This window comes from Etheostoma cragini, chromosome 2 (assembly GCF_013103735.1).
Source record: "Etheostoma cragini isolate CJK2018 chromosome 2, CSU_Ecrag_1.0, whole genome shotgun sequence".
NCBI lineage: Eukaryota > Metazoa > Chordata > Actinopteri > Perciformes > Percidae > Etheostoma > Etheostoma cragini.
In genome coordinates, this window is record NC_048408.1 from 15572657 (window position 1) to 15596819 (window position 24163).

Genomic DNA, 24163 nt, shown 5'->3' on the forward strand with positions numbered 1-24163 from the left:
CCAGTATAAATGTTAGAGGCTTTGAAGTTTACTTATTGCAGGATGTTTTGTTTGTGTGTGTTAATGTGTGTACCTGTCTCTTCTGGGGAGTTGCTCTCCTGGGACAGCGTGGTCCAACTCAACTCTTCGTCACTAGGGTTCAGATTCTGAATGCGGTTCAAAGCACAGTCTGTCTTTGCCCCAGTCCTTCTGTCCTTCTTCGTCTCTGGAGAGGAGGAAGAAGAGCGGGAGGCCACTGAGAACAGGGGTGTGTCCTCTGGACTGGGCTGCTTAGGCAGGGAAGGAGGAGGAGGTACCGGGGAGTCCTTGCCTGATTTGAGGAGCTTGAAGTTGGAGTGGAGGTTCGTCAAAGGAGACTCACTTTTTATCATGAGCAAAGGCTTATTCTCTTCGTCTTCCTGCTCCTCTACTACCACCCCATCTCCATCTTCCTCAATCTGTATCTTTGACATCATTTCCTTCTCAGACAGAATGCTGATGTCATCACTCTCCTCTGCCTCAATGTTCAAGTCAAAGCCCAAAACTGTTGTGTTGCCGTTCATATTGAGTTCCACAGTTGTGTTTATGTTACAGTCTATGTCTGATTCTGTTATCTGCTCTGGATCTACGCCAGCGTTAGTGTCCGAGTGCAGTTCAATGTCTACCTCAATGACATCAGCCTCTCCGTCATTATTGGTGAGAGTTTGACTGTCGTCCAATTCAGCTGTGTTGACATTAACATCGTCTGCTGTATTTTCAGACTCCTGGTCCGTCAAGTCAGGGCTGGTTGTGTTTTTGTTGTGATCTTGACCGGCTTTACGAAGCTGGTTCATTCCGTTCTTGGCAAGTTTGGGATTGTTGGGTGTTATAGAATGTGAAGGGGATGATGGTGGTGATGATGATGATGATGATGGCGCTGCTTCTCCGAGGCCCATGGCAGCCTGGATACTGGTGAGTGCATACTTTTTACGACACTTGGGCGGCGTGGCGGAGCCCTGCTTGATGACATCACTGCTCAGCAGCTGGTTGTGTGAGGAGCGAAGGCTGAGTGAGGTGGGAGGCGTGGCAGCGGGGCCATTACGATTGGTCATATCTACTGACATCATTGTGGCACGAGACAGATCACCTGACAGAGGAAGAGATGGGATTCAGGAAGTGAATACATTTAAATTTGAATGTGCGTTAACATAAATACAATATATTGTAGACATTAGCTTTCAGGAAGAGTGTCTCATTACTTTCTACTTTAATTTGCATCAGAAGAGTTATCCTTACATAGTAATGCAAAAGACAGGTTCTGTGTTTTAGGACATGGTTCCAATAAACAAACAACATTCTTCCAGAGAAAGTAAACAGTGTAAAAGAGAACACACCATATTCACATTAAACTATAAGCTTAGTTTAGTATTACATTGCCGGACCTATCTCTTTCTATCACTATCTGGGTGGTGATGGCGCAGTGAATATGAAATATGTCTTTGGTATGGGAGACCAATTGCTCCAGAGGTGAGCGGCCTCTGACATATATAGCAATTGTAAGTCGCTTTGGATAAAAGTGTCAGCTAAATGACATGTAAGGTAATGTAATGTAATATAATGAATCTCCACAGCGCTGTGTCAGCGCTAGAGTACGGTCTGGCTATACCGCTTATCTATTCTGGGATAGGGGACTAAGCAATCTGGCTTGTTTGTATTTCTTTAAACCAATCACAACTGAAGAAGAACTGCTATGGCGTCAAATGCACTATTAGCAGATCTTTATAAATAAAATTATTATAAACTGTGTAAGACTGTGCAAATATTCATTATTGGCTAACTGCACGAGGACAAATTACAGAACAGATATGCGAGCTTACAATCATTAAAGGTGAAAAAAAGCCTAAGGAAAGGAATATATCCAAGCATGAAAAATATACAAGGTTTTCCATTTAATATTCAATAAAAAAATGCTACAATAGTAGATAAACAATGATACAACCTGTGGCTTTCTTTTAGTTTGGTATGCAAAATTATAGAAGTGTAACTAATCATAACAGAGCTTTAATCAGAAAGAGAGCTCAACTCAAGTCTACTAAATGAATTCAAATCTCTTTACAAGGTCTGGTGATATTCTGTTGATTTCCTATTGTCAATAAATCCCAATAAAAAGACTTGAAACAACTAACAACTACTAACAAGTATTGCCTGCATAGCCAAAGCCTAATGCAGTAGATAGTAGTGTTTCCTTCCTGGTTCTGTAAATACTTACCCACCAAATCTACAGCTGAAAATAGCACAACAACAAACACAGTATTTCCTACTGTTTAGTAATGACTGCTAAAAACTACAATGCCCAGCTGTTTTAGGAGTACCACGGACAGGGTAGGGAACGTACTGAGAGAAGGACGGAAGCATGGTTGGTTTTGGTCTTTTTTATTGTGATTTGTTGATGATGAAAATTTACAGACTACTGCCAGGCTTATATTTTACATCCCTGAGAGATACCACTGCAGAGCAGGGGTAGTGAACCACTCAGCATGAAGAGGTGCAAGTTTGTAGTGTGTGTGTGTGTGTGTGTGTGTGTGTGTGTGTGTGTGTGTGTGTGTGTGTGTGTGTGTGTGTGTGTGTGTGTGTGTGTGTGTGTGTGTGTGTGGTACCTGACAGGAGGTCAGTCACAGACCGGGGCTGGTCACTGTTTAGGGTTCAGTTGACTCAGCTGCAGATCTGAACACCACAGAGGGGATAAAAAGTAAAAGAATGATCAGAAGAAGAATGCAAAGAATCCTGAGTACTTCTTGGGTTGCCCTCGGAGACCACATTCATCCATGTAGAACCCAACTACAGCGGGTCTCTATGGAGACAACATAACACTGAGGTAGTGAAGGGACTCCAAACATAAAAAAATCATATAAAGTATAAAAGGCATTCAACAATCATAAACAGAGAAGTAATGAATACATGGGGACTGTTGTTTGGTGAAGAATTGTTCATTGTGTTATGCACATCAACTCTTTCACGTGATTAGCCATTGAATGTACAGAGGACAGTGTTTTGTTTTCTGTCAGTAAAATCAAAGGTAAAATGAGTGAGTATTGTTGTATTTTGTACACATTTAAAGGGTCTTCCCTGTTTAACAGTGAAGCTAAAGTGGTACCTAACAGGTGGGGGAGGGAGGGCTGTAGGGGGGTCAAGGCACACAGATAGGTGTTCCTAGGGGATTATTTTATGTGTTTAGAAAGCTTTAAGTTCATCCAAACAACAATAAGGCTCCAATTCAGCTTAAGTGGTAGACGATATAATGCTCTACTGTAGTTACTTCAAAGTAAGAAGATATATAATGGCTTTTACTGTGTAGTAAGTATTTACTTGAAATGTTTTCATCAAGTTTTTTGTTTTGTTAGAGTCAGAAGATGCTCTAAAATGATTTAAATACCAGACCGTTACCATGTCTGAATACCATTCCATGTCTATTGACAACACCAATGCTTGTAAATAATGAAAGGAGCTATATTTTCAGTCATGACAGGAACAATTCCTGAAAGCTTGGAGGGTTTACAAGAGTGTATTTTTATGTTGAAAACACACCGACTTAAAAGAAGCCTTTTTACAGTTGCTACTCACCAGAGCACTAAGGGTTGTAGGAAACTCCAGGATGTAGCGCGTCCATGCTGGTCGTCATCCAATCACGAGGGCTACACCGAAGCAGTGGTGTCCTGAGGGAGAGAGACAAACATAAAACAGGATTAATGAGAGAGAGCGAGAGAGAGAAAGAGGGAGGGGTGAACAGAAAGAGAAAGAGGACTGCAGGACACCAGAGGGACAAATAATAAAGACACATCAATTATTCATAACCTTAATCAAATATTAATACACAAGGATGTGTGTGTGTGTGTGTGTGTGAAAATAAGACTCATTTCATATAGAGCTCATATTTCTTTCTTTAGTGCAGTTTTGCCAACCCTTTGCTGACTGGAACCATCATAAACTAAATGCCACAGGAGACTTGTAAACTCCCTGTACACTGCTTTCCAACAACGCACGCACGCACACACAAAATACAGTCATGGCTTGTAGACAGTTCTCACTAACACACAAATGCTATGTGTAGTGGAGAGAAAGACAACAAGCATAGTTAGAATGGACCATAGAATTCCATTTATTCCTGGCTGTGGGGCTGGAAAAACACCTAGGAAGGATTTGGGGGAATACATTTGTAAGAAAGAAAGAAATAATATCCCATGGATTTTTTGAACTAAAAGCTGACACAAGCACCATTGCAAAGAGATATTTCCAAATTTCTAGTAATTAATCAACCTCATTTACAGATCTAATCAATTACAAAGTACAAAATCCATGCACCACAGCTACAGAGGTAAAGGCAAACGTGCGCTGATGACTGCAAGAACATGTAGACATTTAAGTGCATAATGATCAAACTGTCCTCACAATCAGGCAAATCCTCAAATGGCAATAGCAGTCAGTGTTATTGGCCCTGAAACTAAAACTTATCAGTGTGTATCAGTGTTTCTCAGTAAAAGAAATTCGCATAAGGACTAAACCAGTGCTATTTTTGCCTCCTTTCTTTTTGATTGTCTCAAGATGAGTTAGTAATTTGTAGAGTGTCACCTTTATTAAAAAAGTAATAGTCTAGCTATATTTCTAGCATCACAAAGTGAAATGCAGTTATTCAACCTGTTACATCATCTCATAACTAACCTGAACATACAGTGTAACTCATTGTTGAACACTAGTAATGCAAGCCGTTGAAAGTCAATATTATCAGATCAGAAATTTTAAGAAAAACAACAAGCCAATGGGAAAATGTCAACATTAGGCTCTGTGTAATGCGGTCGAGATGTGGACATTTATTTTTCTTCCCAACTTGCAAAAAATACAATTTCAGTTTTTTCCAATATCTTGCAGCACTAGTGCTGTGTCACTTGAATGCCTGGTAAATCTAACCAACATACTGTAGAACACATGTCGGCCACAACAACAGTTATACTGAGCCTACTGACAAAATAGACAAACAACATCTGGTTTGGGCGCCTGGGTAGCTCACCTGGAAGAGCACGCGCACATGTATAAAGGTTTACTCCTCGACACAGCGGCCGCGGGTTCGACACTGACCAGCAGCCCTTTGCTGCATGTCATTCCCCCCCCCTGTCATGTCTTCATCTGTCCTATGAAAATAAAGGCCTAACATGCCCCCAAAAAATCTTACAAACAAAAACATATCTGGTTTGTCTAGTAACACTAGGTAATATACACAGATGGTGGTAAAAAGGTAATCCATCTAAGAACATCTACATATAATTTTGACCTCAAAGCAGCTGTGTACTGTAATGTATTTTCTCTACTGGTTTGAGCAGTGGTTACGAAAGAGATATCATGTCAGAAGTCACCAATGTTGTGAAAATGCCCAACTGACAAAGAAACAAACATGATGATAATAAAAAATGATAAAAAAGACGGATTGTTGAAGCTATTACACTGATTTTAGTTTTCTAAAGCGCTCAAGTATAAAAATTGCCAAGAGCAAGGAAGTAGAAAGTGATTCAGAAAATAGCAATACAAATGTTGCATTCTGGGTGTGCTTGCTCAATTCCTTGAATCCTGCTCCAACAAGTCTGCATTCCTGGAAATGTGTGATTTGTTTGTGTGTGTGAGACAGTGTTTGTATGAAGGGTTGTCTACACCTAAAATGTATGAATCAATTCCCATTAGCGTCGCAGGTTGGAAGTTGCATGTGTAATCAAGGTCTACACCCGTACTCTAAGCACAAGAGTCATTGCAAGTAATAAGGTTGTTTAAGGATGTTCAGTCATTAAGTCAACAGTGTATAGAATCATAGCGCTTTATATACATAGACCCTTATTGATCCCATTCATCAAACATAAAAATAAAGCTAATAAAGAGAGTTTTGGTGGTGGTGGGTGTGTGTGTGTGTGTGTGTGTGTGTGTGTGTGTGTGTGTGTGTGTGTGGGGGGGGGGGGGGGGGGGGGGGGGGGGGGGGGGGGGGGGGGGGGGGGGGGGGGGGGGGGGGGGGTGTTAGTCATGTCAAACTGACAAACATTTATCTGAGCAGGTCCAAGTCCAAATAGCTTTGGTCTAAGCATAAATAGTAAAAATACTGTTTACTTTAAAGCAACATTATGTAACTATTTTACCTTAAAATGACAGCCTTGGAATCATTTTTATAAGTAAAGTATATAAGTAAATCTGGGACAGGCTTTTACTGGAGGGCGAGTGTTTGCAAAATAAAAGGCAGCAAGACATCTTGCTGTTGGACTGGTAAGTAATATTAGCTGGCTGGCTTTGTCTTGTGTTGGTGCACTTGCTTGATGTTTGGCAAAGTGGTCAACTTGCTTGTTTTTGATCATAAGTAATGTATTCATAACAAATGCACATGTACAGCTTTCCATATTTAAGATAGCGCTGTAGAAGTGAATTGCACTTTGAAACTGTAGCGGTGCTGTTGGCACTTCTTGGCTTTTATTTTGAGTGAGTTGCTGACAGTTTGGTAAGAGATTTGGCTGTGTTATGCTATTAATTTAGCCTTGAGCCACTTACTCCAAGCAGAGATGTGGATCAGGCTAAAAAAGGTCTGGTGACCTCACATCTTTCTAACTCCCCCCCACATTTTTGTCATTTTAAACCTAAGTTCTCAACCCCAACCGAGGAAATTCATCAGACATCAACAAGCCCCTTTTGAAATCACAAAAGTCTTTATACAACTTACTTTTTTTTTTAACATATGCGGTAGTGCTCCTCCAGATGTGTAAACACACTTTGATGTGTCTAATCAGTGGAGTTCCTCTTTAAAGTTACCACTTTAACCTCATAGTGATTGCTTCATTGCAACAAAAATGCATCACTGTGCAAACACTATAAACATTGCTCTGAAGTTGTGTTACATTTTTCATTTTCCCAGAGACAGAGATGTAAATTGAATATGTAGTTTGAATTTGGAATACAGTTTTTACACTTGGGTGGAGATAAAGTTCAGCAGCAAGTATGCACTAAAACTGTAACTTTAATACTACCGACATCTGGATATGGACTGACACTGGATGGAATGACAGTGATCGTTTTGGGTCTCAGCTAACATGAAGTACTCCCTGCAGTCCTCTGATGCGGATGAGGGGGTCTAGGCATAATAAAAGGGCCCCTCTGTGGGCAGGGCAGCATTGGTACTGACAAAACACAGAGAAAAAGACAAATAGTAGATTTGGAGGGTGAATCTTCCATATGGACATGTGTGTGGTAGAGAGAGGAGTGAGAGTGTGGCAAAGATTAGCTATGGAGCGAGTACTGAATCTAGAGTCATAATGCGAAAACTAAAGTGTCTCCCCTGTGTTTTCTGACCAAGGTGAGACATCTTTAGCAGGAAAAGTTATCCCTCTCCTTGATTTCTTGTTGTTTATGGATAAGAAGAACCAGGAAATGCTATGCTACCAAGCCACGAAATTGCTGTGACCATGACGGACAGCTGAAGTCATGAGGACCCACGAGATAATGCTAATTCACGTAGAATAGAACCAAGAAACCAACAACCGTTTGTTTCCAACTATGTGCTGTGTTTTCCAGGTGTAGGGCAGGGAAATGTGACCGGCCGTGAGACCGGTCTATTTTGTTTTGAAAATTAACCACATGTTTTATTTTGTTTTCGGTGCTCGACTTCCTGTCCCGCACTATCTGCTCTCTGGCATCCGGCAAAAATAGAAGCTCTGCGTATCTGCTGCGGAGGGCTCCGGATCGCTGGAGCTGTGCCGGAGTCAGAACCCAGCTGGTCCGCAGTCAGTGAAATACACGCATTGACTTTAATGGAAACCTAACGACTCTGACACCGTTCCAGAGCGGATCCACAGCCGTTACGCACTCTGTGGAAATTAGGAGTTAGAGCAACACACACACACACACACACACACACACACACACACACACACACACACACACACACACACACACACACACACACACACACACACACACACACACACACACACACACACACACACACACACACACACACACACACACACACAGAGAGAGGGAGGGAGGGAGGGAGGGAGGGACGGAAGGAGGGAAATAAGATCTAGGATGTGTCACAGCATTACAGTGACCTTTGACTCCTGACCCACTGGCCAACCAGCAGAGTGTGTGTTGTTGCATGTGTGTGTTATTAGGTATGTTGGGGGGGCTGTTTCAACCAAGAATGACGGGAGCAGCTGCAAACTCTCCCCTTCTCTCACTCTTTTTATGTGCGCTGTAACTGCCAACATTTACCAGACTCTTCTGGACTGAGCAAGGCAGAGACAGATTGCTTTTTAAATTCATATGCCAAGTGGAGGCCTGCAGTTTGATAGGCCTCTCATGCCTCCTTCCTGCCCTTCCCGCTCAAGGTTTCTCACCATTCCAGTTCATCTGCTAATCCCACTTGCTTTTACCTCTTTCCTTTATCCCATTTTCTTGCCCATTTCCGCTTCCCTCCCTCTTCCTCTTCTAGCCTCCACTGCATTCATCTTCTACCACATACTCGCTCCCCTCCTCTTTGTCTAGAAAAATAATTTGCTTTCTTTTCTCATTAAAAGTGACGAAGGTCTGTAAACTCTTATCAAACCGCTGGTTCTCTCTACAACCCTGATTTACAGCCACGCTTCCCATCTTTTTCAAGTCTCCACTCTGTTTGCATCGGTTACCAAAAAGACTGACAAGAGAACAAAGCTGTCGCAGTTAGAGGCCAGGCTATCAAAAACAAAATGGATGGATTCATGTCAAGAAGGCAAGGCATGCAGAATAGAAAACACAACTGGGTGTTTTTCTAAATTTTGGATCAGGACGTGAACGTGTAAGCCAGCTGGAAAATAGCAGGCAATCTTCCCAGATCTTTCATGGTTTTTTTTCTTCCATTGGCTGCAGAGTGAGCCAGACCCTAACTGCAACTTATTTTCACTACAAGGCTGAAAAGTTAGCAACACTACTTACCAAAGACTTATATTACCATTGCTGGACAGATCTTCACATTCTAAACACCAGGTATACAGCTTGTTACATAATAGGCCGTTTACCTATGTAATGCACTTTAAGAAGCTAAAACCTAAGAGAAGATTTTTCTACTAAACTCCAGACTAAGCTAAAAGTGGAACATATTTAGCTCCCTGTATGAATCACAATTATCTTTTAAGCCCTTTTTATTGTATTTAAAGCTATAAATGGCTTAAGACCAGCCTGCATTAAAGACTCCCTGTTGTTTTATGTCCCTATTTGGTCACTGAGATCCACAACTGCAGGTTTGTTAGATGATCAAAGCCACAGTGGCAAAGCAGCATTTTCAAATATACTTACAAACTGTGGAAGTTGTAAAAATATGTATTAATAAAGATTTTTAACATGTCTATTTCATTAACTTTCAACTGGTTCTGTAGACTTGTAATTATTGTTATTATCATTATTAATAATAATAATAATAATAATAAACAAAAAAGTATAGAAGTAAAGTATAGTAAAAATATCAATATAACATCAATCAACCCTACACAAAGCCAATGGACAGTTGGTGAGTGTGTGTGTGTGTGTGTGTGTGTGTGTGTGTGTGTGTGTGTGTGTGTGTGTGTGTGTGTGTCCATGAAAACAAGGAAGAAGCAGGGAAGAAAACAACCGCCATCTACAGAATGTTTCCAAAATAACAGCAGAAGCGTAGAACAGCAAGGAGGCACAGTTATTGTGTGTGGGTGTTACTGTTTATGTCCTTTTATTGTCAATAACGGAAAATAACAGAGACAAAGTAACACTCTGACTTAGACTGCAGCCCAACCAAACAATCTTTCAGACACACACACGCCTCGCAGAAAGCTCTGTGGTGGCTCCCATGGCCATACATCGTCCTTGCAGCAGCAGTGTATAGTCAGTGTGAAGGACAGACAGAAATAGCTTCACTATAATTCCACTTGTGTAGTTAAAGTACACTCAGAGAATTGCAGAGTCTCCCTGGTTCTGTGTGTGTGAATTTATGAATGTCACAATGTACTGTACAGAAAAAGGCACATTTTCCGCTGTTGTGGTTTCCATGGCCGGGAGGAAGAGACAAAATGACCACAAAAGACAGGGAAGCAGTGAGGAATGTTCAGGGTGTGCCAAAGAATCTCAGGCATGTCTCTTTTTGGGAGGGTGGGTTAGGGCAACTGATAGCAAAAAACATTTATTGGGCAACAAAAAGAGCAGACAAAACACACACAAACAGAGACAGAGACAGAGACACACACAGACACGCACGCACACAAAAACACAGAGTGATGACCATTTGTGAGCATGTGCGTACACGTTCCATTTACACACTATACAATCCGAACATGGTAAGAGTGAGTGGCCTATACATATTTACTGCATACTGTAAATAAATCAAAAATGTGTCACCTGCAAACTTTACTTATTTACCTGCATCACTTTCTTGTTTGTGACTCAGGATGTTACAGAGTAAAAGGCACAGCACCCACCTAATGAATGGACTCCAGCTAATAAAGCCAAAATACTACAGGTTGTGACGGCAGTTAAATGGTTTTCTAACAGACTCAGAAGTCTCACCACACACACGTTCACAGACTTTGAAATCCTGTGACGTGGAAAAGAAACAATTCAGAAACAAGCCAAGAGACGATTTCCTGGATTTGGGAAACTTTGGAGCAACAGTGCACTAACCCCTCCCCCCATTCCCAGATATCCCCCCCGCCCACCCCCCCATCCCTCTTCCTCCTTGCTAAACCCAGCCCCTCTTTCCTGTGGGTGAGGGAGGGGAGAAAGGGTACACCACGAACCCGAGCAAAACACACTGGAAGGAGGGAAGTCCCATTTCAGCCCTTAAAGCATGCTCCCTCTGCGGGACACATTTGAGCCAGACTTGCATCCAGTGCGACTTTTCCGTAATGAGACCACAGCTCTTTCCTGGATGTGAAGTTGAAGGCAACAGGCTGTGGCAGGAGTAGAATCAGAGAACCACAAGTAGAGCATGTTTACATATACATATATTCACATATACTGTATACTCACAGTAATCTTCCATGTCAGAGGCTCAGTCAGTCATGTTTAAAGGTGGATGACTGGCTTCTTAGAACATGTAACATGTGTAATGTGATAAAGTAGATGAACAGCCTATATGTGTTTCGACTAATTATTTTATGCATGCCTTATTATATCATAAGTGTATATATAAAAAAAAAATCCTTTTGCCCATTTTTTTTTCTGTACTCTTTTTTTTTTTAATAATTGATTATTAACCAATTAATTAATAATTAATAATGAATCAAGCAATGAATGGTTGTAGAGAGAATTGCGATGCATTTAAGAATTAATTGTTCCCCCCACCCTGAGCCTTCACGGATTTATTTGGATCTTAACATTAATGCTAATGTCAGCTCCAAAATTTGCTACACGCAATGATGACGCTCCCTCACTTGGGGCGAGAGAGGTAGAAATGTTACAGCAGTGAGCGGCGACTGCTTCTATGTTGAAAATAAATACATATAGGCTGCCATATAGGCCGTTTGTGTAAGTGTTGTGAGCTCCTCATCACTCAATCTTTCCCATTCTGGGTGCTGGACACTTAGTTAGATACTCCCCTTTCCATGAAATCGTTGTTTCAGTGTACAACACATAAGAGACAAAGAGGAGGGAGGGAGAGCCTATATGAGGCAGAGGCAATAATACAGTACATTGACAGTAATTATATTTTTTTGTGCATTTGTTTACACCATTGAAGTAAAATGTGACTGTGAGCGTGAACTAACTTAAAACAGCATGTTGTAGTTTCTGTATTTATTCCATGGAGTAAAACAGTTACAATACAGGGAAAAGTAAAAAATTGTGTTGCAAGTTGATTTAAGGTGTGCACCCCTACATTTTCTGCCTGTGCCCCCAACGTTTTTTTAGTTAGGGGCTATAGTGCTCCCAGTAAAAAAAGTCAGTCTGGAACCCTGGTATCAAGTGCACTACCCTGTTGAATTTGAATGCACAGCATACCTATATATCTCTTTGCCAGAGAAATTCATTTTATAAGTCTTTTATTTCATATTTCTCTGCAGTAGTGTCTTAAAATATTATGACTTTCATTTATGACTTTCATGCTTATTATTATATGCACATTTAAAAATACCATGTTTCTTTCCAGCCGTGTCTGTGTTTCTTCAGTCGCTGCTGCCTAAACAAAAGGCAATAAATGTCCCGCTGTTGCATTTCACAGAAGATAACAAGAGCCCAGGGTCTCTGGCGTAGGCATTAGACCCCTCCTTACATCAACACCTGTGAATCTTCTGTGTGTGTGTGTTTGAATAAAGGGACAGAGCTGCAGAGAAATTGTTGAAGTTTCCACTAGAGCTGCGCTGCGGAAAGGCTGCTCTCGTGGTAGCTTCCCTTTTGCAACTGTCAATTAACTGCTCATTTGCCTTCTGAGTCTCGTTTTCTTGCTTGACCGTCATTATTTATTAAGGTAAAGTGTTATGAACCTGACACTCTTCACTTGTTATCTATATTTTCAGAATTGTTTAAAAGGTCCCATGGTATGAAACTTTATGAGTTTTGTTTTTACATTAATACCCGTTCCCCCAGCCTGCCTGTGGTCCCCCTGTGGCTAGAAATGGCGATAGGTGTAAACCAAGCCCTGGGTATCTTGCTCTGCCTTTGAGAAAATGAAAGCTCAGATGGGCCGATCTGGAACCTTGCTCCTTATGACGTCATAAGGGGCAAGGTGACCTCCCCTTTCTCTGCTTTGCCCGCCCAGACAATTTGGCCCACCCATGAGAGAGAGGCATCATGGCTTTCAAATGAGCAAAGTGGCAGCTGGTAAAAGTCACCTCCTCCCCTTCTCAAAAGCTACAGACTCAGAAATGGCACATACGACGGAAAGTTCTTGGTGGGACTGGTTCTAGTGGCTGTAATTCTGCACCAAGGCAGCATTTTGGGAAATAGACTTCAGATATGGTATTAGGGGACCGCTAATGTCTGTAGAAAAGCATCCTAAAGCACTATGTCATGGGACCTTTATTTATTTTTTATTTTTTTATTAGACTGCAAGTTCTCATCATTTCTTTTATCAGCAAAGTTAATTCTGTTAACATGACTCATGATTCTTTTTTTAAGCTTGTACCTCTCTTCTACTTAAGTGCAAGTCTTATAGCACTCACTTTTCAGTATCAATGGCGACCAGCAATATTTATTAAAAAACCCTTCTCTCTTTCTTAGACACACAGACAGGCACAGGAACTAAAGGCCTGTAGAATTCAAGGCGAGGGCACAAGCAGCGAAGAGACTGTGGATCCTATATATAGCCGAGATGTGACAGGACATCCGAGGACAGGGAAGTCTAGACACAAACGACACAGCTCTAAGTCAGACTCGGTGTGTGTGTGTGTGTGTGTGTGTGTGTGTGTGTCTTTGAGTTCAACATGGCCTTGTTATCTCCCATGTCATTATAAACCCTGTGGCAAGCTGTTTCATAATAATGTCACAAGATTGCACTGATATCACAGCCTAGTCTGATCTGATTGGCTGACAGTTTTGACTTAACCAAATGATAATGTCAACAGTTAGAAGAGGAGACACTCTGAGGGGAAAAGGGGAGCATACGGGATCTGAGAAAAGAAAATGTATCAGAAAGACAGTGACTCATCAGAAGAGGAATGTCCCATCTCTGCCAAAGGAACCACATACACCGCTGCAATGATCGCTCCCTCGCCAATACTTCAAATCATCCCCTCCCTTGCTCTTGTCGTCTCTTCCTCCCTCCGTCTCTCTCCCGTTCAACCGATGGAAGTGATCGTTGTTGTTTCCCAACATTGGCAGAGCATTCTTCTCTGACAGGGCATTGGTTTTGGACAGGGATGATACAGCTAGCTGACCACGGCTGCTGTACCAGGAGCACTGGACCGCCAACATGTTGGGAACAAACACACACAGGGCTAAGACGGCCTCTCCGCTTGTGTTGCCAAGAGAGTGCAAAGCCAAGAGGCAAATTCCAGCACTATGTGGATTATCAAAGTTACACTGTTGAATTAATTCCAATTATGGTCTACACAAACTAATGTTACTAAATAACATTTTGGTTTTGTTGCAGCTGTATGAACCACTGCGTCACATCCTCACCACAGATGTTAGGTTATTATTACTCCCACCACAGGATATGATGTAAACCCAAATCACCACAATGACTGTGATCATGATTCAACATTCCTATCACCAGTCATCCTGTGCATTCAGCACACAGGAATGACTTTCATACAATTCACAGACTCTGGCCAACGAAGGTTAATTGTTACAACAGAAGGGAGAGTGGGGAAGTTGTTAGTCCGTGTAAACAAGTAGTGGGCGAGGCTTGCTGCAGTGTTTTATAGAGCAGTAATTAGCCTGTGTCTATGTAATCTCCTAACATACCTACACTCTCCGTCTCTGCTGATTGGGAATGACTGAGATTTTTCCTGGCAGAGCTACCATATAACTTCTAACTTTCAGACACGTTGCTCACGTCACATCTACGTCGTCAAGCTCAGTTGGAGACTGCGCAGTAACGCTCAGCCATCACCAGAAAAGTGCTTTTAATATCCTTTACTGGTCTTCATCCAGAACAATGGAATCTGTTGGTCCATTTCTTTAACTGTCTATGTTCAGAACGTCTGCAAAATGATTCAATGACCTACTTTGTTTGATGACGCCTTTCATTCACCATAAAGAACTTATCTTAACCCAGTATGTTTACAAGAGAGGCTTGCAGTTACTCTCAGAGTCTTGGCATGCGTTGCCCTTAAACTCGTCCACGCTTCCTGTTTCCGCTTTTTCATGCGCCGCTGAGAAGAATAGAGTAGTGCACGACCTCTGATCCCATTCTTAAAATCCTGGCGCTCCAGTTAGAGATGGTCTGGTACCATTCTTTGCTTCCCAATACCGATTATGATACTTGGGTATCCGCCTATACAGAGAACTGATCCGATACAGCGTGTCATATATTTTATTCAGTTTCAACAACTGTATACTACTATCCCCGTATGGATGTGATATGATGTGATGTGATTTGTTGTCAGTCCGGCCCGTGTAAAACTCTTTGTGAAACGTGAACAAACACAAACTATGAACGCCGTACAACTAACTTTTTTCATCCAGTTTGACAGTCAGTTATAACAGAAAAAGAACATAGAGTTTCTTTAGGGGTTTATTACGTGGTATTGGATAGGTTGCCTTTAGTGTAACAGAGCTGTGTGACATTGTAATTAAATATGTAATGAAAATAGGTTGAGTATAACATTCATCATTTTGGCCGACTGCCAGCATTCTGACTCAAATTACCAATCTAAATGAGATGAGAATGACTAGAGTCTCTCAAATTCTCATGAAAATCTTTTAAATTGACCTTTGTTGAGGTGAAATAAAGACAGATTCAGCAACTGCATGGCCTACTTCTCACTTAAAATGTTTTCAGAAACACGTTACGGTGAACTATTTTAGTAAAATATAAGTTTGTATTCTGAACAAGCTGCCGTGACAGTCTGGCTTTGAATTTCCAGAGAAACCAGACCCACGTGACACGTTCATCCAATCGGCCGCCGTCGGCAGTCGGCATTGTATCAGGTTGTTCCGAGGCACCTTTTTTGGCCAACTCGGGGAGGCGGTCAGTCCGACGGCCTTTTCTGCAAACAGTCAGCAGTCGGGTTAGTGTGTCAGAGCCTTTAAAATCGACCTGCAACGCAATTTTTCCACATTTCCCCGTTTTGTAACTGATTTACTGATAAACACTTTTGGTATAGATACAGAAAGTACCACATGCTGTTTTAAGTTACTTCACAATCACATTTTAATTCAATGGTGCTTAACAAATGCACACAATTTTTTTTTTAAATATTGTCAATACTGTCAATGTACTGTATTATTGCTTCTGCCACATACAGGCTCTCCATCCCTCCTCTCCGTCTCTCTTGTGTTGTACACTGAAACAACGATCATATCTAAGGGGATTTTCCTTCCATGGAAAGGAGAGTATCTAACTAAGTATCCAACACCATGTTTGGGAAAGATTGAGTGATGAGGAGCTCACAACACTTACACAAACACTATTTGGTTTCACGTGGTAAAGTGAGGCAGACTAAATATGGATTTTGTTTTTGTTTTAAAGAAGTAGTCTCCGATCTCTGCCGTCTCTACCTCTCTCACCCAGTGAGCGGTGCCGCAGCATGTCGGCTTTGACGTTAATGAATAAATCAGTAAAAGCACATTAAGTGATATCCCACAGTTGTGATACTCAAATAAAATCTTGTTCTTTTGGTCTGAGACCAGGGAGGAACAGAAGATGGCTAACATTAGGCTAAGGCTAACTCCTTCTTTGCTATTACTACACAGCATTCTCCTCGCCAATGTACTGTCTTTAGCAAACAAAAAAATTTGATCCAGATCGCCGCTCGTAAATGTATTATGGACTGCAACATCCTGATTTTCACAAAAACATGGTAACAAAAGCACTGTTCAACCGCGTGTCTAAATGATGAGTGTGACACTACGAAGGCAAGACACACAAATGTAGATGACGTTACTCACGCAGACGTTGGCCAACTCTTGCAAACTCGCGCTCTCCTCCTTTTCAACATGAAATCAAAAAAGTCATCAAATTTGACGGTCGCACATGTGCAAGTAGTTCTAATAAATACTTAGAAATTGAACATCTGTCTATGAACTTAAGTGTTCCTGTTAAATGCAGCAAATATGGAAGCAATCCTTGGTTTGAGACTAAGGCTCTGGCCTAGTGTGGTGATGTGTTTGAAAGTCAGTGAGAGTAAGAGAGGACGGTCAGAGAGAGAGAGAGAGAGAGAGAGAGAGAGAGAGAGAGAGAGAGAGAGAGAGGGAGGGAGGGAGAGAAAAAAAACCTTATATAGCTGAACTGGGAGTGATGGGGGTATACTGTGAAAAGTGCTGCAATGTGGGAAAGACAACATCAGGAACAGAAACATGTAAACAAAAGAGTAGGAAACTGGATGTGGGAGCGTGTGTAGTGTCCTTCAAAAGTGGGGAAACGTTGTCTGTCCTCGCCTGCTTCCACAGGTAATTTGTAGGCAGAATAACATGCATACTGAAGATCCAATCACAAGGCAGACCTGACAGTGAGAAGACAGCCGATCAGGGATGGCTGCCAGGAGCGGACACATTACATGGCAGCACACATATACACACACAAGCGTGCAAAGAAAGAAAACAATGTAAAATTGAGCAAAAGGAAGGCAAAACGCAGCGAGCATGTGGGTGAAAACTGTCAAAAAAGGAAGAGAAAAAGGGAGGTAGACAGATGGAAAAGAGAGAAAGGGGGGCGGCTATCGTTCAGTTTTACACTCTGCAGAATTAACAGGGCCTCTCTGTGCTCCTTCTCTGTTCAAACACACCTCATGGCTGTCTCCCTGCAACACGCATGCACGCACACACGCACGCACGCACTCACACTCACTTGAAAGTAAAGACAGTGAGCCAGAGAAAAAGATTGGCAACACATACACACACCACACATAAATACATACAAACAAACTGCAGTCTGTCTATCTTGCCAACAACCGATTCCTCCTTGGAATCGTTTCAATAATTATAATTTCTTTATTGTAATTGTTTGGAGGATTTTGGTTTCAAATTCAACCATCACTTCCCAATTTAAGATGCGCAAGTTTTGGTTAACGTAAGCAGCCAGGCGCTTGGTGTGTTGCAGTCATGGAGCGCACTAAGCACTCTAGTGTGGCTTTACTTACATTGAAAAAGCCCTGTAATACAGCAACCCACCCTTCAATCAAAAATAAAATGTTCTTCTTATTTTTGAAATAAACATGGGAACCATTTCAACTCTACGCCTCAAAGAATCGGAATCGAGAATAGATAAGAACCAGGATCGAAATAAAGAATCAGAAATTGGAATCAGAATTGGAATCAGAATTGTTCAAATCCAAGCTATGCCCAATCCTACCAACTTGACAGCCTGGGATGAGTCTACTCTCTGCTGTCCTTTATTCATTATTCATCTGTCCAAACTAGTCAGACTCGACACCCAATTATGCACATGCCTACACACACAAACACACTAGTTTGGTCAAGGGCGGACCAGTGGTATTGTTTCACAGGGGAAGCAGTGTGGTGATAACGGATCGCCATGCTTATCTGATTGCCTCACACACCCACGCAGAAACCCAGACAGTCAAACAAGCATGTACGCACACGCACACTTTCACCATCCTTTCCCATCAGCTGTTATGCATGACCACACACAGACTAACAGGTTGGTGCAGGGAAAGGAAGTCCCACCACCACACAAACGCATTTATAATCTGGCCAACATAATTACATCCAATCTGCAGAGCACTTTGGGCCTAGCTGAGATATCGTGGGGTATTTTTGGTGTGTGTGACATGCTCACAGCTTCACAAGGTGACAGCTTACATTACTGAAGTGATAGGTCTGTGCACTGTGCACAGCATGAGTAAAAGCATATGTATACTTTATTTTGCCCCTGTGGTAGGAGCTACCTCAGCATAAGAGGGGCCATCTTGAAACTGAGGCGCTTTTATAACACCAAAGCTAAACAAACATGCACACAAGCATACTAGAACAGTCTGCAGTGCTTGGCCAAAAAACTGGACCCATAAATGTCCAAGTCACTTTTTCCATACTCAGCAACTCCTGAATATAAATGCTACAGAGGGAGGGAGAGTAAATAACCATGGAAAGAGTATTGGTGTGAAAAAGAGCAGAAAGGGAGAAGAGGGACAGAATATAAACCTTAACTTAAAAGCCCAGGAGCCTTAAGCAATTAGCAATGACACACACAGACAGAGAGAGAGAGAGCAAACCAGCAGGGCAAGGGAGGGCTGCAGGCAGTGACAGAGAATGAGCGGATGACTGTGCACCATTTCAACTCTGGTGGTACAATCAGTGACATGTTCATTCTTTTGGTTCACACTTATACTATTAACAAACCAATGCCACAGTGTAAACCTTATAAGATCACAAGTATGCTTTATGAACACACCTCCTAATTGTATACATAAGAACGCACACGTGTCAGTGCAAATGTGATGCAGAAAAAATGCACGAGATCCAGCGTCACCAGGAGGGAAAGGCAGAGAGACGGGGAGGGAGAGAAGCCTCAGTGGTGCACTCCAAAAAAAGCAGACAGGTCCTTAGATAATTCATGTTATTGTCAACAACTTCAGTGTTCCTTCTCCCTTTTAGAAACCCACGTTGTAGTACACTACATAAACTGTTTCACAAGTTCATATAATCCTACTATACAACAACAGATCCAGTCCTTGTGAAAGTCAATCAGTTGATCACCAGGAGTGAAGGGTTTTGAAAGGAAAAGCCAACAATGATTCTTGCTTTACCTCTTCATGCACAATCAGAACATATCTGAACACTATCTCTGCCCCCTCCTTACCTCCAACAGGAAAGTTATTCGCACATCATTCTCTAGATCCTTAAATCAGAAAAACACAAACAAGCTATTCAGTGGCTCCATGTTTTTATAAGACAAACAAGTGTATTATCTCAAGGGCCTGAGAGAAACTACCCGAGCAAGGCATGGAAACGATTAGCTAGCCGCGTCCAGACAGCACTATGCACCAACACAAGCCTCGGCCTCACTCCCAGGGGCTGCATGGCCTATAGCCCCAGACTATTCCACGAAATGTACACAAGGGGAGAGAATGCCCTCCTTATTGTTGTTTGTGCTACAATGAACCTCTTTATTACTTAAAGTGCTCAGCAGAGACCTGCATGGGACAAGAAGACACAGTATACAGCTATGAGTCGGGAGCATCTCTGAATGGGACCCGGAGGATAGGATCAACTGACCTGTCAGGCCTCTGGTGCTGACACAATTAGTCAACTTATCAGTGAAGACAGAAAATGAATGGGAAACCTTTAATTGATTAAAAGGTTTAAGTTATTGATGAAGCAAACCAGCCAAACATTTTCTTATTCTAGCTGGTCATATTTTAAGGAATTTTGATATTTTTACTGTTTTATATAGTTACGTAACATTGAAGTTTCTTTGGGTGTTGGTCTGTTAACCAATGTTACTATTTTCTGACTTGATAAACATTAATGAGTATGACTAATATGGTATCAATTAACAAGAAGTAGCTAGCCTACCAAACTAATTAGCTAGCTAGTTAGCTACTGTTTGTGAATAATGTGTTTAGGATGGTGAAGTATGGCCAGCTAATTAAACGCTTTTCTTTTTGTCGGGTGCTTAGTTAACTTCTGATAAACGGCCGATTAGTTAGTCAGCTTACCAGACACTTAACGTTACCTGCCCTCTTGATACATAATGAGAGCACAAGTTTAAGAGTCGCGAGGTTTCACAACCCTACAGCTCTGCTGTAACTATATGTTCAAGCGTTTCCCCCATTAAAGCCCAACCATAGCAGTCGAGTTGTAGTAAGCTAACCTTGTCCTAGCGTTGGTCAACGGCTGGTTGCTCGCGACAACGTTTTGTCTGTTCTCATAAAAAAACGCGCTACTCCCTGACGCTACGTAAGAACTCATTCAACAGACATCACAGCCGCAATAAACCCAAACGAACACACACTGGGTCCCATAAATTCCCCCATCTGCCGCCGCAGCCTCCCGGGTCTCCTCTCCCCCACCATCCCGACTTGTTCGCAGCACAGCAGCGGGCCCCTCAGAAACCAAAGCAATGCGTCTAATCGAAGAATATGGAAAGTTAACTTACGTTACCACTCAAATTCACTGCTAAAGACCACTGTAGCGGCCAGAACTCCCCGTATTCAAGCGAAAAATCTCGGCAGACAACATCACTCACCTCCTCTCCTGTGTGTTTGCGTCCTCCTCGCTGGGCTCCTGTCTAGTTTCTCCTCCCCTCTGTTTTCTCTCAGCTTGTTCCTTTCGTCCTCCCTCCCAGATGCCGCTGTTCGCCAACAGGGGGAACCGGGGGACGCTGCTCCGGAAGCAAACGCACCTCTTTACTGTCTGCTGTCTAACCATGCTAGTACTACTTTATCCTAGTCTAGTAGCGCTGCTACAAATGGCTACTTTAATATAACTAACTTAAGAAAATGTAATTGTAGCCTACTAAAGGACATTTGCTAACTTGAAGGGGTTTTATATGTTTTGGGAAGTTTTTCCCCCAAGAAAATTAACAATTACACGGTAGACCATGATCTTGTTGATTTTCTTGGGGGAACAATAATTATAAAATTGGGGTCCAGAAAAGTTAATAAACGTTAGAAAAAGAAAATGTGGGGTAGGCTACATTAGGCTTATAGCAAGACGAAACGTAGTAGGCCAGTGTGCTAATACACATGAGGGTATGGTAGTAATTGTGCTGTTACTATCATCTGCTGTAAGATTGGATAGTGTTGAAGTTGGATAGTGTTGTTGTATTATTATTTTAACAAAATGTGATCCACTCTATAACTGCATTATTTGAAAATTAAAAAACAATCATCAGAGTCAAATGGATGAATTAAAATGTCTTCCAAAACATTAAAACATTCACACTGGGTGTTGATAAAAACAACATCACACCATCAATATGAAAATGGCATCACTTACAAACTCAAAGTTCTTCAGTCAAATAGCAAAATATCAGCCTACAAATAAACGTCATCAGTTTCTAATGATTGTTAAGAACCAATGTTATACCTATTAAAACAAATATAAAGAGAATTTGGCTGTGGTAATGCATTTACAGATAATAAACCTTCATGTTAGATTTTCCAGATAACTACAAAATGAACAATACAAAGCCACCACAATGGCAGCATTGGGTAGAATTCAGTGGCTTCGGAAATATATTGACAAGGAACAACTTAAATAGCATTTAGTCTGAAATGAGCACACTCTATTGTTTGGTGGAATTAAATTTAGCAGGATTTTTATTTAAAAAAAAGAAGACGAAAAGTGTAGGGCCTAAAGGAATTACTGTCTCCCTTGCAATAAGAGGCACCTAGAACCATCTTAAACTTTCTAAACTTTATACCTGTTTTGGTCTAACTTGGCGGTATTCAGGTCCCAAGGTTTATTGTGTGCATTTAGGGTAAATATTGTATGTAAAAGAAGAAGAAAATGCATTTCTCCTGTCTTCTCCTTGCTGAAAACAGACTTGCATCAAATATCTTCAGGCCACAGTCACAGAAAACTTTATTGTTGAATAGCATTTTGTCTATTCTGGAGTTGTGTATGAGATAAGTCATTTGATTACCTTTGAGCTATTTTGAGGGCAAAATGAATGGGAGCCAATTTGGCTTGGGAGGTAGGAAAGGGATTATACAAATTGTAAGCCACTTTGCTTTGAAAAAATGGCAGTGTGGTTACGATATACATGATTTGTAGTTTATGGTCTAGAAGTGCAGAACCACAAAGTAGGAATAACAGTTTATTTGTGGAAATCTGAGTTAGCGGAGGACTGAAGGCAGTGAGATCTAGTTGACACAAGCAGCCTCCATGTGCATACAAAAACACATGACAGATTACATGTTTTAGTCATAACATTGAGTGAAATCTCACAGAATTGGGTTGAGACATGTGCCTTCCTTAAGATGAAACCTATTGACTTTGGTGACTTCCTGATTTTTCCTTTATCGCTATCAAGAGGTTCAAATTTTCACATGTCGATCATTTCAGATCATTTCATGTCATGACTGTGAAACGACCAAATTTCTCTGAGCTGTACTTTAATTATTGCTTAATCCTGCAAATATAGTTTTACATTACCCCACCATGGGGCAAATAACATTCACAAAGACTGTGTTTGACTTATTTTATTTCTGATTTAAATAGTTGCCCACTGCCTACGCATACCAATTCATATTCACACAGTGTAGGGTAGTCCAGTACTGTCTAATGAAATGATGACACCTGGTGGTTAGACTTATAATTACTGATGTCTGCAAACAAGCCGAGTGGTGTAAAAAAGTGTAAAAATAGTTCAAATAAATAAAGAATGTAGATATACATGGACTCGATGACTTTACATAGTTTGGTGTTACGTGGTGTAAAGGGTCTGCAGTGATGTTACCGGCTCATTTGCCCTGAATGGAGGGCAGGCTCTGCGGTCCTGACCATCTGTTCCTGTCCTGTTTGGTGGCTGATCCAAACACACAGTGATGGACATGAAGAGGACAGACTGGGTTGTTGCAGTGTAGAAGATTCAGCAGCTCATGAGGCAGTTTGAACTTCTTGAGCTGGCGCACTAAGTACATCCTCTTAGAGCTGCAATGATTAATCAATTATTTTTTAAATGAATTGCCAACTATTTTAATAATCAGATTGAGACATTTTTTAATGAAAAAAGTAAAAAATGACCTGACTCCAGCTTCTTAAATGTGAATAGTTTCTGGTTTCTTCTGGTTTCTTCACTCCTTCATTACAGTTAATGGAATACCTTTGAGTTTTGGACAAAACAAGACATTTGAAGACGTTGTCTTGGGCCTTGGAAAACACTGATCGGCATTTTTCACCAGTTCTGACATTCCATAGGCCAAACAACTATTCACTTACTCAAGAAAACAATCATCTGATTAATGGACTGTGAAAATAACCGTTGCAGATCTACATTAACTACTGGGCCTTTTTCATGATGGTGTCACTATACATCAGGTCCTGGGAGATTGAGGATCCCAGAAACCTGAAGGAATCCACAGTGTTGGCCACTGTCATCACCACAGTTTCAGCTTTTAAATGTGTAGATTTTCTTTGCTACTCAAATCTCCTTTGTCAGTGTGTTTCTGGCCTGGTTGAACAGGATTGGGTCCCCACTTCTAGACCTTCTCCTTGGTCTGAATATTAGGCCTACATGAGCAGACCTATAAGTTTAATTTTCCAAACGTTTAACTTCACAACAAAAACATTTTCGTAAATATATTGTGTAATACTGAATATTGCAACTTAATATACACATGCTGGAAATGTGTGTAAATAAAAAGAGATGATTCTTCCGCTCCTTCAGCTCAAAGTTGTAACTACTCCAATCCAGCAGGTGGTGCTGTGCTGGCGTCGTCACACGTTGTTAACCAATCATGGGTCAGTAGCCAGCCGTTTGAAAAGGAAGCGGGCGGTTTCCAGGCAGTAGTCCGCGAAGTGGGTCCATTCTAGTCGGGAAAATAATGAACGACATACAAAAAAGATAAAGGACTAGCAATCGTTGAAGTTGGTTGAAATAGCTAATTAAATGGAGTTG

General features: G+C 41.4%; 1 protein-coding gene across 10 annotated transcripts in view; it reads right to left on the bottom strand.

Moving 5' to 3' along the window:
- The window catches only part of LOC117935781 (amyloid-beta A4 precursor protein-binding family B member 2-like), a 46009-nt gene extending 25097 nt beyond the window's left edge, over positions 1-20912 (bottom strand). For 4 of the 10 annotated variants that reach the window (XM_034858311.1, XM_034858346.1, XM_034858290.1 and 1 more), the window contains exons 1-4: positions 20786-20911; positions 3580-3671; positions 2616-2682; positions 74-1105 (exon numbers count right to left, since the gene is read on the bottom strand). In XM_034858311.1, coding sequence (XP_034714202.1) covers positions 74-1085 — 1012 coding nt within the window. In that variant the 5' untranslated portion in view covers positions 1086-1105; positions 2616-2682; positions 3580-3671; positions 20786-20911. The other 6 variants (XM_034858300.1, XM_034858283.1, XM_034858318.1 and 3 more) reach the window with 3 other exon arrangements.
- Between the last annotated feature and the right edge of the window lie 3251 nt (positions 20913-24163).